A 19,848-nucleotide genomic window follows, 5' to 3' on the forward strand; every position below is an offset into this window, starting at 1 on the left:
GAGCAGCACAGTGTCCCTGTCTACACTGGGAGTGAGGGAGCAGCAGTGTCCCTACCTGCATTGGGAGTGAGGGAGTGTTTGTTATATGTATACAACAAGTTGTTTGCTTGGGTGTTGTGCTATGTGTGTATATGTGTTTAAGTATGCTATTCTAATCTCATCTCTCTGTAGTTCTTTCACAACATTTTCTTAAGGGTGATTATGCTTTCATCAGGCTGATACAGAGCTGTGTGTTCCATGCCTTCTTCTTGTGAAGACAAACCCTGTTTGAGTTGACAACCACAGTGGAAAATATAGCAGAATTGTGACAAGCTCCATTTATCTGCCATTCTCAGTCGGTTTATATAGTCGGTTTATATTCTGTATAGATGGAGGGAGGGGGTTGTATGGTTTATATTCTGTAGAGGTGGAGGGAGGGGTTGTGTGGTTTATATTCTGTAGAGATGGAGGGAGGAGGTTGTATTATTTATATTCTTTATAGATGGAGGGGAGTTGGATAGTTTATATTCTGTATAGATGGAGGGAGGGGGTTGTATGGTTTATATTCTGTATAGATGGAGGGAGGGGGTTGTATGGTCTATATTCTGTATAGATGGAGGGAGGGGGTTGTATGGTCTATATTCTGTATAGATGGAGGGAGGGGGTTGTATGGTTTATATTCTCTATGTTTTCTATAGTGTATTCCAGCATTCCAGAGCACAGCAAGAGTGCTGGCTCAGAAAATCCTTGTTGAACCATTTCCTAAGTGCAGTCTGAACTGCATAAACATAGGATCTGATGGTCATTGAAAATGAAAATCTATTACAGCTGACCTGCCTGGAAATCATACAAAGCCATGGTTAATAAGTCTTCCTGTATTGTGATCTTCCATCATACTGGAAAAGTTCTAGAAGGTGTTCTAGTGCCTGGAAGGTGGGAAGAATATGTATTTTGCTCTGTTCTACAATGTGAAAGGAATGTGTCTATAAATGTTCTACAGAGAGCTTTCTCTGTAGGCATGTAAGAGACCTTGAAGTGCAATGTCTGTAGGCTTGTTCAAGAGTTTTGAGACAAAGTGCCTTCTGTTTTAGAATATGGAAGGCATGTATCTGTAGACCTGTTCTAGAATATGGAAGGAATTTGTAGTTAGTTCTGTTCTAGAATAAGGAAGGAATGCATATTTAGTCCTGTTTAAGAATTATGATTGTGTTTAAAGGACGCTGCTTGTGGTTGCGTGCGAGGGGAGGAGATGGGAGGGGCGGGGCGGAGGTGGGCGTGTGTCACAGCTGATCGCTCGCTAGTGAAGATGTCATGGTGTTGTGTGATGATTATGCGCGCTCGCTCGGTCACATAGGTGAATGAGACGGGGTGTATTTACAATATTCTGCTGGTAAGCATTAACGCCAAAATCAAATAACAAGACACCCAACCGGATCCCTGAAATTAATTCTAGAAGCCGTGTTGCCCCGGACAGGACTGATAAATCCTGGGCTGGAGACTGGGGAGAGTGGTCTCAGCTGCGGCAGACACGCACACACACAGAGCACCGCTTGTGCCTCTGCAAACAGTAAGTGCTGCTGTGGGGATGCTGCGGGCTAAATGATTAATTATGATGGTTAGCATCGCGATTGTTCTTTATTATAAAACAGTATTGTGCAGAGGACTCGGGTGCAATGTGCATGCACGATTCTTAACGATCAAAAATGTCTTAGTAAAACGACTACTCATGATAATGCTGTCTGTTAAAATAGCACGGACGTGGTGTAGATTTTAAAAGCAGTATTCGTAATTTGCAAAACAACATATGGAATATGATGATTGTGTCATCTCTTCATATTTTAAATTAAGAGATACATGTTTGCTTATATGACTGTATGCTTACACAATGAAGCCACATACGTCAGTATCAGAAACGATGCGTTTAGTATAACGCTGTATATTATACATAAATAATAGTATGTAGTTCAATTAGGATTAGGGTTATATTATTATTATTATTATTATTATTATTATTATTATTATTAAATCATGACTTTAACCTTAAACCCTCTGGATGTGATGTGACGGTTATTCTGTGCATATTATATTTTGTGGGGTGAAAAGGCTTGGCCTCTTACACTACACTAGGCTAGGCTCATACTAAACCTGTGTTTGGAAAATATTAGACATCACCCAGGCAGTACTGCAAACAAACAGGCAAACAACCCGTCTGCAGTTTCTGGTAGGGAAGGAGAATTGTGTGCAGTACCTGGTTCAGAGCTCCTGAGAGCTCATTGTTTGTGTGCCTCTCCCCCTCTGTGCAGCTGTCAGGTTTAGCAGAAGGTGAAACCCAGTGCAGATCTGGTAACGATGATGTCATGGTGTTTGTGTGCACATGTACAGTCATGCTGCAAGCTACTGGTTGAGCTGGTGGGGTAGGTGTGCACCGATGCAAGACCTGAAGAGAATGACTTTAAATTCAAGAGCAGATGCAGTATATCGGAATATCACAGTATTCAAAATATCCACAATAAATTACCAATAACAGCTGTTTCACTGGAATTCATCTGTGTTACCACTGAAGTATATGTGAGGAGAAGGCAGAGAGTCCCTTGTTCTCCAGCCTACCATGCTGTGGGATTTACTTTCAGCAGGGTGTGGTTATTTTGTTTTCAGTGTATTCGTACAGGAGGAATCCACTGAGCTGTAATCAAGTTAAAGCAGTCAGTACAGGGACCCAGGCTACATTTAAAAACCTTCCTTCTCGTTTTTTAGTATGGGAACGTCATCCAGAATGAAATCTGCAATGGCATATAGCACTCTCTTTAGGTCTGATCACAGATCGCTCTTACATTCCTTTGATAAAAAGTGATAAAAGCATATGATTTGGGAATTGGTTCAAACACAGAGTGGTTGCAGTGCCCACTACACATCTTTGCTGCAGCATAGATAAGCTGTGTTTCATTCAACACCTTTTTAAGTTCTACTGAAATAATATATTTCCATTTTTCATAAAAGAACTATGTATTTTTGAAAATAAGGCAAATATTGTTTTGAAAACTGTCCAAATTGCTTTCTTGAGGGCTAAGAATGAAAAATGCGCCAAAACAAGTCAGTGTTTGACATGGAAATTACCAAAATAAAAGGGCAGCTGGGTGGTTAATGCTGGGTTCAGAGGCAAACCTCCCTGTGCCTAGCTGTGTATCGATGCAGCTCAGTCTCTTGGGATACTTGTTTGAAGTCACAACAAGTAGGGTTAAAATGTATAGTTAAAAAGTGGGGATAAAACATACTACCATATTCAGAAACAGTGGTAGAGACTCTGAACCACTGCATTGTGTAATGAACCACTGCCTAATGCATAGCCAATCCCTTTAAGAGTTGATATTTGACAGGAGGCTAATTTTCATATCTCCACCCAAGTAACGGTTAGAGTACAAGGCTTAATATCAGGCTGTGGGAGTCAGTGAAAAGGACAGTAGTGAGCGGTCCAATACAGTGTCAAACTGCGGAGTACGTATTACAGTATCACACTGCAGAGTACGTGTTACTTACTTTTTGTTTGCTCTCTGACTGTCATATTTGAAGAGTTGTATTGAGAAATTTGGATCGCTCTGACTTTGTGCGAAGTTGCATTGAGATCGTCTTGTGCTTTGTGATCACCACCTACAAATAAAAGGGGACTTTAATTGAACTTGCAAGTCTCATGGATTTATTATGAAACAGTTAACAGTAAATATTTCTTCACAACTGGCTGAAGTGAGAGCTGGCCTAAAAAGGGAGTGCTACATCATTCTGCTAATCTGCTTCATGCTACAGAGTGAAAGAGTTAAGTACCAACCTTGTGGCTCACGAGTGTCAAAAGAAATAACCTTATCTACCTGTGAGAAAACTTGTCGAAATAGCTTTTTCCAGTCCATTTATAATGGTCTCTTTTTGTCTGGATATTTGCGGCTGTGATCAGTGACAGCTGCCGGTGAAAATACTTCTTGGCTCATTTCTGTTGGAGTTCAAGAAGGGAGGAATGAGAATATGGAACGTTGGAACACAATACCAAAAACCACCCAGAGCCTGTAAACATAATTTCTCAGTCATCTCAATTGTAATGAGTATTTCAGCATTGCAGTGAGAATGTGGCTGAGGATCTGGGATATATTCATTCTGTCTCTCCAGCTTGCTCAGGCTCTCTCCCTGCCTCGCTCTGCCTCTCTCTCTCACAGCCAGTGTCTGGATGTGTGAAGTGAGAGTTCCAGAGCCTCTAATTGCCTCTCAATCCGATTTCTTGCCGGGATGTTTCTGCAGAGTGATAACGAGATAGAGGAGAAGGTTCACAGGTACCTTTCAGAACCCTCTAGAAATCTGTTGGCTATTTTGAGACTAAGAGAAACACTTTTTTTTTGGAATACAAGGGAGGTTAACAATGGGAAGGAGTTAGTTTTAGTTTGAGTGTCTAAGATTTATAGAGGCAGAGTTTTTATGGGCATCCTTTTGCATGAAGTGCAATCCTGTGAAACGACTGCTTATAAGAATATAAGAACTGTCATGCTTTGCACTGGATATGCCTGAGTTAAAGGAAGTACAGAAATGCCCTGTTACAGTGAGTACAAGAGGGTGGGGCAGCCTGGTTCTGACAGAACAAAACAACAAGAATTATCAGAAACCAGGCACCTGACTGTACTTTCACTGGGATGTGGGGTGGCACTTGGGGAACCAGCAAACTGAGAAGACAGAGTTTAAAAGTATCATTTAAGATCAGTGGATAGGAGTGTAAGGCACATTAAGAGTGATTTAACATATTGACATGTAAATTAATGAATAAGGGCTCATTGTACAAGCATGAACCTGGAAACTTGTAGTCCTTTCCTCTCACAGCTTTGCATGGCATATCCCCCCCTCTCTTCCTCCCTCTGTGCTCTCTGCTCTGTGACAGTGAGTGAAACTGAGAACTCTGTGAACAATGCTTCCTCTTTCTTCTGCAATGGCTCTCTCCCTCTCTCTCTGTCCCTCTCTCCTCCTGCCTGCTATGTCACAGTGAGTGATACTGAACTCTGTAAACAATGCTTCCTCTTTCACCTGCGATGGCTCTTCTCTGCCAGTTGGACTGCAGCCCCGAGATCAGTGTCCCAGTCTCTGTGCAAACGCCACGCCTTCCTTCCCCTAAATACAAGTAATTGTGCCAAGTGCACCCTTTCTGTTTTTCTGTTCATCTTTTCTTTCCAGCCCTTCTTTTCACTTTACCACAACACCACAGGTTTGGTGGAGGTACTCTCCCCATTACCTTCCAAGTAAATGTACTGCTGCAGTAGGGAGCATGGAACACAGGAAGTGAACTTTATAGCATTATGTCAAGGTAAATGGGCAAGTGAGAATGCTGTGAAGCCAAGATTATTATTACCCCTTTAACATTTCAAAATGGAAAATGGATAAAGTTACTGAATTTACTGTTTACTGTAAAGCACCTTGAGATGTTCCCTTTAATGTAGTGAGACTAAGTCCTGCAGTTATTTTTATAAGGTGATCTGGATGCATGATCCTATAGAATGGGAAAATATGCAAGGAGGGCGTGCAGACTTGCCAGTGCAGTAATGCTACAGTGCAACTCGTCTATTTGTGTGCATGTTGTAGTGTGTGCATGTTATATGGAAGTTGCACCAGTCCTACTGTTACCTGAAATGAAAATGGATCATGCTATTGCCTGAGATTGATTTCAGAGGTGCTCTCCCAGTTATGTGATCAAAGTACATGGTGTGGAAAATAACAGGAGGAGTCCCCCTTAGCACGATGTTTCTTACAAGATTTCCTTTGACTCTGGGTCATAGTGTATAAAGTGCAGTAGTTGAGTGAAAGTGAACAGACATAGCAGATCTATAGTGTTGATCATATCTTTTTTTTTTTTTTTTTTTTACATGTGATTGTGTGGCAGTATTGTGTAATGCTTTGCTGTCCTTGTGCATATAATCAAGCTCAGTATGGCCATTAACATGAGTGCATATTTGAATTGGCTCTTCTCAATAAGCATGGTTGTGCAAGAGTAAACATTTCATTCCACTGTGCTGTTAAAAGTGAATTTGACACAGATGATTTACTTTGTCTTAGTCTAAAAGTCCTGAATTTCTGTCTCCTTTGAAAATTTTGCTAGCCCCCTGTGCTGGGCTCATTCCATTACACTCTTCTGTCTGTCATTGTAACCAGAGATGGGTCCAGACGCTTTTATGCAGCTCGCTGTTATTGTGAGAGCAGTGTGTACAAGCCCCCCGGGACAACCTCAGACACACAAGAGAAGCAGGATCCCCATGTCCTTCATTAGAAGTTCTCTGAGCAACTTTCATTTTTACAAATTTAAATGGAGTGTAGGGAACAAAGCCCCTTGGGCGCGGCGCCTCTACAGTATAACCCTTTCAGAAGCACAATACACGTTGAATGTGTTGCTTGCTTCAGAACCTGCTTTTCTGGAACTAGCTTGAAGGCAATGCAGTGAAAAGTGAAAGCCACACTAGCAGCTGGTGTATTGGGACTCCATAGCCTGCCTCGCTAGTTCCGCTTGTCTCGCTGTCGAGCTGTTTTTGTGTTAATCGCAGAGCCCTTGTGTGCATATCCTCTAATAAAGCTGGTTGTATCAAAAGTGATTACAGAGATTCCCAGTCAGTCACATCAAGGCACTTAAGAGTCTGTTAATCATTAAACTGTTCCCTGGTATGAACCAGCACAATGGCTTTGCCTGGCCTGGCTTGGCTGCTGCACTGCTTATTGAACTTGAAGAGCAGCGTCCTCCCAGCCAGTGCATGTGGGGCTGGTTTAGGAGAGGATCTCTGGGGTTGAGCAGGGAGAGAAGGGTGTAGAGATTGACCTAGAAATGAGTCGGTCCCATGTTAAGTGAAATCGCAGGGCCCTGTTCAATGCAGCTTGCCTGATAAAGCGAATTGCACGCTCTCCAGGACCACCACCACCACTTTGCTGTTGGTGCCTGGCAAAACTTCAAAATGTTCAGGGAATGTTTCATGTTATATTTCTTCCTGGGAGGAAGTGGTGAAGAGAAGCTTAAATCTAAAAAAAAAAAAAAAAAAGAGTTGGAGTGTTTTTTCTGTATGCAAGTCTGACTCCCAGATGCCATTGCAACTACTCCACATGCTTGATCTCTTGTTCTCAGAAACAACAAGAAGACTACATTTGTATTGCACCTTTCATGTCTACTGCCTCATTATGAGAGCAAAAACACATTGTTGCGTAATGTTAATTGACCTGCTGAACCAGCCCTGAGATATAATAATACAATGAACCTGAGCAGCTGTACTGTACAAAATCAGTGATACACATTGTACAGCGACATAGCCATTGAATACTTGTAGAAAAAAACAGGTCTGAACTCATTGCTTTTTTAGACAATGACTCTTCCTGAGGGCTTTTTTTAAAAAATACATATTCCTCCAGAATTCTTTTCTTTTAATTAATTTTGTTTAAAAGAACTCAAACTCCGATGTTGGTTTGCATTTGAGTACCAATCACAAATTTTCCTAAAACTGTTTTCAGTAGACTTAGGTGTGACTTTAGGAAGTTGCCTGGAAGCACAGAGTGTTAAATATGTGTCACATTCAAACAAATACAAAAAAAAAAAAAAAAAAAAAAAAAATCATAATGCTTGTGTTTTTCACATAGGAAAATCTGAGACTAACAAAATTATAGCAATATATGTTAGATAGGGGTTACTGGAGTTATTTTGTTAGTACAAACAAAAGCCACATTTATAAAAAGCCCTGCCTCCTTTATATTTCAACAGAAACTGGCATCAACATGATAGGGTCCAGGTTAATGAGTAAAAACAAAGATACTGATAGAACCAGTAAACCTGTGATATTGTTTCTGTACCAAAACTGCATTGGGCTCAAGAAGATTGTATTGGTCTCACAATTGGCTTGGTTTTATTATTTTTTGTACAAATTTTGCGCTTTTTCATAAAACTTGTGCAACACACCAAAACTAATAGTAGCTACAATGCAGCATTAAAATAACAAATTCAATCTGGGATGTCATTAAAACTGTAGTCCAAGTGCCATTGCTATACAGTGTTTAATATGCTTGTGCTTTAGATTAAAATGTTAAGTGCAGAGCATCTATTCCTACTCTTGTTAGTTCTAAAGAACAGGTTTATTAAGCACAGCAACAACATGGTTCAGGTATCTTTACTGGATGAGAGCAGTGTGATGTGTGTTTGGAAAAGGAAATAAAAGAACAATTATTTTCCGGTAATTTCACAGCAGGAAAACTAGTGAGGTATCCTATAAATCTGTGCAGTTCTGGGTTTTGTAGGGAAGCATGTATCCTTTCCACCCAGCTACCATCTCTCTAATTAAAATCCCTGTATTCTTCCCTTAATCGAATAATTGAGAGTTACACACTGTCTCAAGGATAATATTTACACATTGCTCACTGTGCTGGGCTCAACCCCCTAATTATGGTTCTCAGAGTGTGATCCATTGAGAGGAGCCTCCATGCAGCCCACACACCTCACACATGCACACACTGCTTCTGTGACACAGCAAGGCTCCTTCTTTCTCTTTAGTTTCTCTCAGGAACAATTTTTACTCCAGTCATGACTAGCTAATGTTATCATGTATGCTGGTGAATAGGGGAGGTGGAGGGATCTGCTGTTCCCTTAACAGCCCCCCTCTGCTCTGTGTTGGTGAATTGGGGGGGTGATTTGTTTAGTCTCTAAACACGCCCCTTCTTCAGATACATTTACATATTTTCTTTAGATTAGTTAAAAAGGACACTGCGTCTTGAGATGTCAGCGTGTTATCATTTTCTGGTGTTTAAACACTGCTGTCAAGACCTGTTTTAATCTCTTATTGCAACAGTTAATAAAAAAGTGTGTCTAGACCTCCACTTTTAACCCTTCGATGGAAACTGTTCTTCCAGTCCTTGAGCTCTAATCACTAGACCACACAGCCTCCCTCCCTGCCCTTCAGCTCTGAACACTAGACCACATTGACCTAATTTGCACTTAGCACTCCTACCCTATGTACAGTTTGACACATTACTCCCTCCCTGCACATACTTGTAGACCCCTCTTGGAAAAGCCTTTGTATGTCTTTTACTGCATGGTACAGTGATCCTCTTGCTGGCCTGTGAAGGGTTAATAAAGGCTGGGTCAGATGGAGAACAGCAAGCCAATCGGATTAGCAAGCAGGGATTAGTTACTGTACTCTAGGCAGTCGTATCTGCAGGTGAATCGTGTAACAGAGGGGGAGCAGAAAGAGAGAGAGACAGCCTGGACTTTGGAACAGAACTTGCAGGGGAAAGTACAAGAGAGGGTGATCTGTTTAACTTTGTGAACAGAAAGAGAGCAAGGAGAGGGAAGACTTATAAACAGCAATACCTGAACAGGCGTGGTCTTTGTCTTTGTGACAGGCAATTTGAAAACCTTCGCAGACTGATCTGATCACAGATACTGCACATTACCTGAGGCTGAAGCAAGAAAGAAACCAAAAATACAAACAGGTGAAACAGAGCACTGGTACAGCAAACAAAAACAACAACACGCATGCAGGACAACACCAAAGCCTAGAGTTTCTGTGAGGTTAACTTGAGAGCTACACAACGTTTCTGAACCTCAGAAGTGACGCGGAGAGTGGAAGTGCAGTGTGCGCTTATCTGCTGCTGTATCTATGTAGCTTGAGAAGAATGACTACCCTGGAGAAGGATTATGAGACACTCACGAATGTTCTGAGCACACCTGAGGGACAGACGGGCGGACGGCCACAGGACACAGAGAAAGACTAACACTAACTTGCTTATTATGTATTAGTTTCAATTTTCACACTCCCAGATAGTCACCCTTGGTTTCACACCGGCCCAGGGGGCAGCGCTGCATTTTGTAAACATCCTCAGTACAGAGACTGTATGTCCATACGTCTTTAAATATACTTGGATTGCCAGCTTGTTTCAAGAACAGAAAGACACTGATGGGAGTCTGTTTCATTGACAGTGAGAGAAGAAGAAGTGCTCAGCAGATCTCTCAGTCTCTTCCTCCTTTAGGTGATTTTGTTTGTGTGGAGTCTCAGAGCTACGAGTGATGAAGACTTGAAGCCAGCGCCTGCCTGTCTCACCTGCACAGGTAACCCCCCTCCAGCTCTCCAGCTGACTGCCTCTCTCTTCACGCCCCACTCACTCCTGCTGTATTGTTTCTCTGCTTGCTGCTGTTTCTTAGTGTTTGTGCTGCATCCTTTTGTTTAATGAACTCGCTTTTTGTCGCTGTGTATTGGCTTAAATATAAAAAAAAATTATGTGCATTGGCTCAAAAAAATATTTTTAAAAATATATACAACATTAAAATGTAGTATTTTATTTTTTTTAAACTTTTGGAGAAAAGAGAACGCTATAACACGAGGAATGAACCCCTAGATACGAATATTAGACTTCAGCTGTATCATTGTGCTTGTATATTGGTAATATCGACACTATCATATTGCATTAGTCTGCCTTCCCAGTAATTGTGAAGAGTAACCCTCTTAGGCAAAGATAGTGGGCAAGCAGCTGCTGTAGCTGAGCAATTCTGTCACCTCACTAGACAAGAGCAAGCGGGCAGTCACTATTATACAGTATAGCACTGATCTTGATTGAGAGTGGGTTCACTGATGCAGGATTTTGTCAGTAGTTGTTGTGAGAAGATACTTCCCTAGGCAGTAGGGAGGGGCCTGTCAAACCCCTCCTACACTTTTGTTTAAAGCCAGTTTGGTGTTCAGTATAGAGCAGCCTCTCTTGTCATGAAAGAGGGAAGCAGGGGCCTGTGTGAAGCAGGCCATCACTCTGCATCTATTCTCAGCAGCAGGGCTTGTACAGCTGTCGCTCGTTTCTGTGTTTTAAAGAAGTCTCGGATACGTCAATTCCTGAAGCAGGAAGGTACTGAAGCACTTATTACAATGTGCATCCGGCAGGGTAGTGAATCAGTCATGATAGGGGCAGACACATTTACAAATATATGTAGTGCATGTTGCAGATGTTTCTAATAGTACTGTTGCTATATATTACTGATCATTTTGTTTTATTTCTTTACATCTTCATGGCTACCAATGACCAGAAATGCTTTAAACAAAGCGTTGCTCCACAATGTGCCTCCCTCTTTACATATGCTTTAAATAAACATATTTAACAAAAAACCAACAAACAAATTCAGACATTGACTTGAATACCTGCTTACAAGTTATTTACATGAGTTATTTACATGAGTGTGGATGGTGTAATAACACACAGGAGCATTTGTTCTTGTTCTTGGGTATTTGTTAATCGTGACACGTGCATTTTGCAGTTTATTTTCTTTAATAATTGAATTGTAGTACATGCATGAAGGGTAATGACAGCACTGGAAATCTGAGAATGGACTGTTTAGACTAGTGCTCATTATTATTAAGGTACAGGGTAATGACTGTGCTGGAGAGCAAAATAATGAAACCGGCACTATAGTAATGGTTAATTCTTGAGTATGCTGTCTATACAGTAGCTGTCAGGTTCATCTCATTGAGAGAACAATACATCCATGTATCTGCTAACTCTGTAATGTTGATCTCCAACACCCAGTCCAACAGGATCTCTGCTTCTTCACATCATTTTACTGTATGCAAATCACTGACGTCACTCTGCTCAAAGAGCAGTGAACTGAGATCATCTTATAGTTGAGCTGAGGGACTGGGAGGGATTGTGGTCTAGTGGTTAAAGCTGATGGACTGGGGTGCAGTGTGGTGAAGTTGTTAGAGCTGAGGGACTGAGAGGGAGGCAGTTTGGTGTAGTGTTTAGAGCTGAGAGACTAGGAGGGAGACAGTGTGGTATAATGGTTAGAGCTGAGTGATTAGGAGAGAGTCAGTGTGGTGTAGTGTTTAGAGCTGAGGGACTAGGAGGGAGGCAGTGTGGTGTAGTGGTTAGAGCTGAGTGACAGAGGGAGGCAGTGCGGTGTAGTTATTAAGAACTGAGGGACTGGAAGGCAGTGTGGTCTAGTCACAAATAAAGGATATATCTTGGGAAATGTTCACCTTAAATTCATGAGATACATTTATGTTGATTACATGTTCTTTTTTTCATATTTATAATAAATAATTATAAATGATAGAAATAGAGTGGTGATTAACATACCATTGTGATATGTATTCATTAATTCAAAATTGCTGTGGACTGTGATGGAGAGGGCATAGAAGGGGATTTGACAATAACAATGCCTTTTGTCTCTTTTTTTCCCTGCAGTGTCTCCGCCCAGTGCCTGGCCTTTGACCCCCAGTTGTTGCCATGGCGAAGCTGGGCGCCCTGTCGGCACTGAGTGACTTCCAGAGCCAGGAGCGCTTCCTGCCGCAGTGCAGCATGGGTAGTGTTGGCAGCGGAGTGGCAGGCCAGCAAGAGTTTGCCATGAAAAGTGTGGGCACTAGGACCCAGCAGAGCAGCGGGGGTGTGCGCAGTAATGGCTTCTCGACGCGGGAGTTCCAGCGGCGCTACTCTGGGGAGGAGAGGACCTACAGCTCAGAGAAGATGCTGGTCTCCAATTCGCTTTACATCAACAGCGAGCAGCGACGCAGTGGAGAGCGAAGGGTTAAAGTGGATCTATGTGGAAATGTTACCACCAACAACGAGAGGAACAGCAGCACCGGCAACCTGCCCCCCGTACAGTACCGGGATCTCCCCAACACCGACCACAGCCAGCAACCGCCAACCATTTCAGCGAACACCACCGTCAACAGCAAACTGGAGCACCCACCCAAGATACTGCCCGTCTCCGGGAAACTGGAGCAGGTAGAGCACTGTCCATTCTGTCTGTCTGCCACATTCAACTTTCCCTTCAAAAGCTGTTACATCAACTCTTTGAGTGGCTGTTCATTGCCTTCTTTCTTTCTTATGCATGCTTATCATTGTGCTGTAGAAAGATCTTAGATTTGTAGGTGTTTTTTCATGTTCAGATCAGATTTAAGTTTGTGCATTACTGTTGTAGTTGAACATTCTATAACATGATTTTACGACTGGACCCTTGCTTTCACTATGCCTTCGCTGTAGATTAATTCTACAGTTGAGCACGCTCATCACAGTAAACCTTGTTTATAGTGTTGCAGCACAGCACAGCTTGTTCATTTATTTGTATAATTTGTTTGTTGTTTTCAGACTAACGAGACACTCGTCAGGCCCTCTGCCTTCAAGCCGGTGGTGCCCAAGAGTTTCCATTCCATGCAGAACCTTGTGTGCCCTCCACAGAGCAATGGGTCCAGTGGAGAGGGCCGCAAAGGGCCAGTGGGCAGTAACAGCACTGGCACAGGCGGGCACATAGAGAGCCCAGGCATGGGGGGAGGGAGGGAGAGGCCTGTGGTGGGCAGGGCAGGGATGGGGCTGTCGGACTCTGGCAGGAACTCCCTGACCAGTCTGCCCACTTATTCAGGCTCCGGCAGTGGGAACACCCAGCCACACCACCTGGGTCTGCTCAGTGCCTCCACAAGCCATATCAACCGGCTGGGCACCACAGGAGGCTACGAGAAAGGAGGGGGCATCAGTGGCTACAACAACGGCCTCTCCACCTCGGACAGCGGCCGCTCCTCCTCGGGGAAGAGCAGCTCCTCCTTCAACAAGCTCAGCCACCTGAACGAGGCACTGCCCTTCAAGCACTCCCCCTCCAGCGACGACATCATCCAGGACCTTGAGGATCGCCTGTGGGAGAAGGAGCAGGAGGTCTGTCTGGATCCAACTCCTTACCTATACTGTAATACCAGCACAGTGCATCTCCCTGTACTGTAATACCAGTGCATTGTGCAGCCCCTGTACTGTAATACCAGTGCATTGTGCAGCCCCTGTACTGTAATACCAGTGCACTGTGCAGCCCCTGTACTGTAATACCAGCGCAGTGTGCAGCCCCTGTACTGTAATACCAGCGCAGTGCATCTCCCTGTACTGTAATACCAGTGCATTGTGCAGCCCCTGTACTGTAATACCAGTGCATTGTGCAGCCCCTGTACTGTAATACCAGTGCACTAGCCCCTGTACTGTAATACCAGTGCACTGTTCATCTCCCTGTGCTGTAATACCAGTGCATTGTGCAGCCCCTGTAATGTAATACCAGTGCACTGTGCAGCCCCTGTACTGTAATACCAGTGCAGTGCAGCCCCTGTACTGTAATACCAGCGCAGTGTGCAGCCCCTGTACTATAATACCAGTGCACTGTGCAGCCCCTGTACTGTAATACCAGTGCATTGTGCAGCCCCTGTACTGTAATACCAGCGCAGTGTGCAGCCCCTGTACTATAATACCAGTGCACTGTGCAGCCCCTGTGCTGTAATACCAGTGCATTGTGCAGCCCCTGTAATGTAATACCAGTGCACTGTGCAGCCCCTGTACTGTAATACCAGTGCAGTGCAGCCCCTGTACAGTAATACAAGCACTGTGCAGCTCCTGTACTGTAATACCAGCACAGTGTGCAGCCCCTGTACTCTAATACCAGCGCAGTGTGCAGCCCCTGTACTGTAATACCAGTGCACTGTGCAGCCCCTGTAATGTAATACCAGTGCACTGTGCAGCCCCTGTACTGTAATACCAGTGCAGTGCAGCCCCTGTACAGTAATACAAGTGCACTGTGCAGCCCCTGTACAGTAATACAAGCACTGTGCAGCCCCTGTACTGTAATACCAGTGCACTGTGCAGCCCCTGTACTGTAATACCAGTGCATTGTGCAGCCCCTGTACTGTAATACCAGTGCATTGTGCAGTTTATTCCCCTGTACTGTAATAGCAGTGCACTGTGCATTTCCCTGTACTATAATACCAGTGCATTGTGCAGCCCCTGTACTGTAATACCAGTGCACTGTGCAGCACCTGTATTGTAATACCAGTGCAGTGCAGCCCCTGTACTATAATACAAGCACAGTGCAGCCCCTGTACTGTAATACCGGTGCACTGTGCAGTGCCTGTACTGTAATACCAGTGCAGTGTGCATCTCCCTGTGCTGTAATACCAGTGCACTGTGCAGCCCCTGTACTGTAATACCAGCGCAGTGTACAACCCCTGTACTGTAATACCAGTGCATTGTGCAGCCCCTGTACTGTAATACCAGTGCACTGTGCAGCCCCTGTGCTGTAATACCAGTGCATTGTGCAGCCCCTGTACTGTAATACCAGCGCAGTGCATTTCCCTGTACTATAATACCAGTGCATTGTGCAGCCCCTGTAATGTAATACCAGTGCACTGTGCAGCCCCTGTACTGTAATACCAGTGCATTGTGCAGCCCCTGTACTGTAATACCAGTGCAGTGCAGCCCCTGTACTGTAATACCAGTGCACTGTGCAGCCCCTGTACTGTAATACCAGCGCAGTGTGCAGCCCCTGTACTGTAATACCAGTGCATTGTGCAGCCCCTGTACTGTAATACCAGTGCATTGTGCAGCCCCTGTACTGTAATACCAGTGCACTGTGCAGCCCCTGTACTGTAATACCAGTGCACTGTGCATCTCCCTGTGCTGTAATACCAGTGCATTGTGCAGCCCCTGTAATGTAATACCAGTGCACTGTGCAGCCCCTGTACTGTAATACCAGTGCAGTGCAGCCCCTGTACAGTAATACAAGCACTGTGCAGCTCCTGTACTGTAATACCAGCACAGTGTGCAGCCCCTGTACTGTAATACCAGCGCAGTGTGCAGCCCCTGTACTGTAATACCAGTGCACTGTGCAGCCCCTGTACTGTAATAGCAGTGCACTGTGCATTTCCCTGTACTATAATACCAGTGCATTGTGCAGCCCCTGTAATGTAATACCAGTGCACTATGCAGCCCCTGTACTGTAATACCAGTGCACTGTGCAGCACCTGTATTGTAATACCAGTGCAGTGCAGCCCCTGTACTATAATACAAGCACAGTGCAGCCCCTGTATTGTAATACCGGTGCACTGTGCAGTGCCTGTACTGTAATACCAGTGCACTGTGCATCTCCCTGTGCTGTAATACCAGTGCACTGTGCAGCCCCTGTACTGTAATACCAGTGCATTGTGCAGCCCCTGTACTGTAATACCAGCGCAGTGTGCAGCCCCTGTACTGTAATACCAGTGCATTGTGCAGCCCCTGTACTGTAATACCAGTGCACTGTGCAGCCCCTGTGCTGTAATACCAGTGCATTGTGCAGCCCCTGTAATGTAATACCAGTGCACTGTGCAGCCCCTGTACTGTAATACCAGTGCATTGTGCAGCCCCTGTACTGTAATACAAGCACAGTGCCGCCCCTGTACTGTAATAACGGTGCACTGTGCAGCTTCTGTACTGTAATACCAGCGCAGTGTGCAGCCCCTGTACTGTAATACCAGCGCAGTGTGCAGCCCCTGTACTGTAATACCAGTGCACTGTGCATCTCCCTGTGCTGTAATACCAGTGCATTGTGCATCCCCTGTAATGTACTACCAGTGCACTGTGCAGCCCCTGTACTGTAATACCAGTGCACTGTGCAACCCCTGTACTGTAATACCAGTGCATTGTGCAGCCCCTGTACTGTAATACCGTTGCATTGTGCAGTTTATTCCCCTGTACTGTAATAGCAGTGCACTGTGCATTTCCCTGTACTATAATACCAGTGCATTGTGCAGCCCCTGTAATGTAATACCAGTGCACTGTGCAGCCCCTGTACTGTAATACCAGTGCATTGTGCAGCTCCCTGTACTGTAATACCACTCACTGTGCAGCCCAGCCCCCTGTCACTGTGCATGGCTGAATTTCAGGTGCTGCACATGCGTCGTAACCTGGACCAGAGCGAGGCTGCGATTGTGCAGGTGTTTGAGGAGAAGCAGCGGATCTGGGAGCGCGAGATGGAGGAGCTACGACAGAACTACGCTAACAAGCTGCAGCAGGTGTCGCGCAAGACCCAACGCGCCCAGCAGGCAGTGCAGCTGCAGAGCGCCAGGCTACAGCAGGACAAGCGCCGCCTGCAGGATGAACTTGCAACGCTGCTGGCACAGAGAGAGGCGCTTGAGAGGAAGTGCCTAGACTACAAGAAAGAGCAGGCAGATATGCTGCCCCAGCTGGAAGAGACCAAGTGGGAGGTGAGGAAGGGGGGACTGGGGTGAACCACGTAGAGGAATGGCTGTGGGGGGCAGGTGTAAACCACTAAGAGAATGGACTGCAAAAAAGAGTAGGTTGATTTTAAAGATGGTTCACAACCTGCTACTCCTTGCTGAATAGAGGAGTCATTAGTGGATGGCATGTGAGCATTTTGATTGGCTCATCTGCCCAGACAAGTTATTATTGCTTTGTACGTGCCCAGTGATTATCTTGGTGAGGTAAAGTTGGCGAGTGATGAACCAAGATGCCTGGTGGGGGAGGAGTTATGAGGAACAACTAAGAGTACTGATTTCTAACATTAATGATATCACAGTCATATACAGCTGAATTTTCAAGTGTGCTGTTAGTGGAAATTGAGATGTGAGAAAGGGGAATCAAAGAGGCCGTACAGAATGGGGATTGTCTCAATTTCAATCTTACAGGCAGGGGAGATTCTGCCCCACAGTGATATAATGTCCCCACCCTGTAACCCCCCTCCCTTGTAGGTGCAGTTAGAGCATCCTTGGAAAGGAGCAGCTGCTAACACTGTCAAATGAAATGTTTAATGCAGGCATGTGTTGCTCTTTGTGAGTGTGTTTAAACTGAGCATGGTCGTAGTTAATCCCATTTTGCATGTTTTATAGTTCTTTTACATCGTGTGACTGGAAACATTGGATTTGATCTTTCTTTTTATAAAACACGGACAAAAAGTTTTATTTCTTTTTAAGCAGCTATTCATTTTCCTGGCATAGAACTCCAGTCATTTAAAGAGCAGCTAGACAACCAATCAACTTTTCTGTTTTCTGATTGCAGATATACTGTACCAATGTGAAAATGATACACACTTTCAAATGTCTGTCTCGTATTTTCTCTTTCTCCTTCTTTATTTCTGTCTGTCTTTCCCTCACACACTCTCCCACTCTCTCTGGCTCTCTCTCTTACTCTGCCTCATGCTCTCTCTCTCCATCTCTTACCCTCTCTCTCTCTTTCCATCTCTCTATCTCTCTCCATTTTCAGTTTCTAATCAGCTTTATTATTCAGGTATTACATTTCATAAAATGTGCATGTTGTTATACTTTTCTCCTCTCTGACACTCTCCCTCTCTCTCAGGTGTGTCAAAAGGCTGGAGAGATCTCTCTTCTCAAGCAGCAGCTCCGAGACTCCCAGGCAGAGGTGACTCAGAAGCTGGGCGAGATGGTGTCTCTGCGTGCGCAGCAGAAGGAGTTGAAGGCTCAGCTGCGTGAGTGCGAGGCGACCATTCTGGGTCTAAAGGACTCTTACAGCAGCAAGAGCCTTGCTTTGGAGCGGTGTGAGGGGGAGCTGCAGAGAACACTGGCTGAGGTAATGTGACCAGCTCGCTCTGGAGCAGTGTGAGGGGGAGCTGCAAAAAACACTGGCTGAGGTAATGTCACCAGCACCTGAAGTCTAAACAACAGGCTCATGGTTAAACTGGCCTTCAGTTTACCTAAAGTTGGTTTGAGTGTGCAGTGGATTAGTAAAACGTCCAGTAATGACGACCATCCCTAATTACTCACATTGCGAAATACAAATGAATATATGTAAGATCAAGTTGGAAACCTAATTGAGGTACAGAATGAATAATGATGATGATGCACACATATGCCTCTTTGTGAGCTGTGTCCTGCTGTCCTGTTGCAGGTGTCCCTGCTGCGAGACAAGCTGGGAATGTTTGAGGCGGAGGTTCTGGGGCTGAAGCAGGCTCTTGCGGCACTGGGAGGGGGCGGTAGAGCTCCTCACACCCCCCCGGCTCTGCCTCGTCAGTGCCAGTCTGACCAGCTGCTGCAGAGCTGCCAGAGCGACGAGGTGAAGGCACAGAGGCAGGCAGAGGCAGAGGCTGACGTGCTCCGGAGGCAACTAGACCGGCTGCAGGCAGAGCTGAGACTGGAGAGGCAGCAGCGGGAGAGGCAGGCCATCAGCTTTGCAGAGGAGAGGCACACGTGGCAGGGAGAGAAGGACAAGGTGCTCAAGTACCAGGCCCAGCTGCAGCTCAACTACGTGGAGATGTACCAGAAGAACCAGGCTCTGGAGCAGCATGTGGACGAGCTCGGCCCCAAACTGCCCCCGTCTGCCAACGCCCCAAACCCTGCCCTTAACCCTGCTCCTAACCCTGCCCCTATACCTAACCCTAATCCTGCCCCTGCTCCTTCACACACCCCTGGAGTGGACAAGAGGCTAAAGACTCCACCCTGGGGTGGCCCATCCCGCCTTGAGAGGATCGAGTCAACCGAAATATAACTGACTGACACACCGACTGACACTAACACATACACACGCATGCACACACACACACGCACACACTGATTGACACACACACACGCACACACAAACTGACACAAACACAACTGACACGCACACATTGACTGACACTCACACTGACATACGCACACACACACTGACTGACACTGACATATCGATTACATTGACACACACCTACTAACACTTACCATGCAGGCTAAACCACTCCTACACACACACACACACACACACACACACACACACACACACAACCTGCAGGCTATCCCACTCCTTCACACACACACACACACACACACACACACACACACACACACACACACACACACACACACACCAAAACCACTCCTAAACACACACACACACACACACACACACACACACACACACACACACACACACATACCATGTCCCTTCCCACTCCTTAACACACACACACACACACACACACACACCCTGAAGCACTTCTGTCTAGGACTGAACAGCTCCTGCGGACTGGATCTTCGCACAGCCAAGCATGTGTGTCCAGCAGACTGGCAGCATTGCTGGTGGTGAGATCTAACTGTCGGATGTCAGCATATTGTCAAC

General features: G+C 45.2%; 1 protein-coding gene across 4 annotated transcripts; it reads left to right on the plus strand.

Moving 5' to 3' along the window:
• Positions 1 to 1,302: 1,302 nt before the first annotated feature.
• Positions 1,303 to 19,328, plus strand: LOC121299929 (leucine zipper putative tumor suppressor 3-like). Of its 4 annotated transcripts, none has more exons than XM_041228201.1 (7): positions 1,303 to 1,369; positions 9,364 to 10,069; positions 12,187 to 12,726; positions 13,090 to 13,647; positions 16,668 to 16,988; positions 18,097 to 18,327; positions 18,646 to 19,328. In XM_041228201.1, exons 3-7 carry the CDS (start codon positions 12,229 to 12,231, stop codon positions 19,240 to 19,242), a joined length of 2,205 nt encoding a protein of 734 aa, XP_041084135.1. In that variant the 5' UTR covers positions 1,303 to 1,369; positions 9,364 to 10,069; positions 12,187 to 12,228; the 3' UTR covers positions 19,243 to 19,328. The 4 variants fall into 4 exon arrangements, with proteins under 4 accessions (XP_041084135.1, XP_041084108.1, XP_041084117.1 ...); XM_041228174.1 differs by having other exon boundaries at positions 1,305 to 1,546; XM_041228183.1 differs by lacking the exon at positions 9,364 to 10,069 and having other exon boundaries at positions 1,305 to 1,546.
• Positions 19,329 to 19,848: the final 520 nt, after the last annotated feature.

Source organism: Polyodon spathula, chromosome 2, assembly GCF_017654505.1.
Source record: "Polyodon spathula isolate WHYD16114869_AA chromosome 2, ASM1765450v1, whole genome shotgun sequence".
NCBI classification, from domain to species: domain Eukaryota; kingdom Metazoa; phylum Chordata; class Actinopteri; order Acipenseriformes; family Polyodontidae; genus Polyodon; species Polyodon spathula.

Excerpts from the sequence above, each read along its gene's own strand:
- LOC121299929 (XM_041228201.1), top strand. The coding sequence starts at position 12,229 with ATGGCGAAGCTGGGCGCCCTGTCGGCACTGAGTGACTTCCAGAGCCAG. Across the intron at positions 16,989-18,096 it reads TGGAAGAGACCAAGTGGGAG|GTGTGTCAAAAGGCTGGAGA; the intron begins GTGAGGAAGGGG and ends CCTCTCTCTCAG. Across the intron at positions 18,328-18,645 it reads TGCAGAGAACACTGGCTGAG|GTGTCCCTGCTGCGAGACAA; the intron begins GTAATGTGACCA and ends GTCCTGTTGCAG.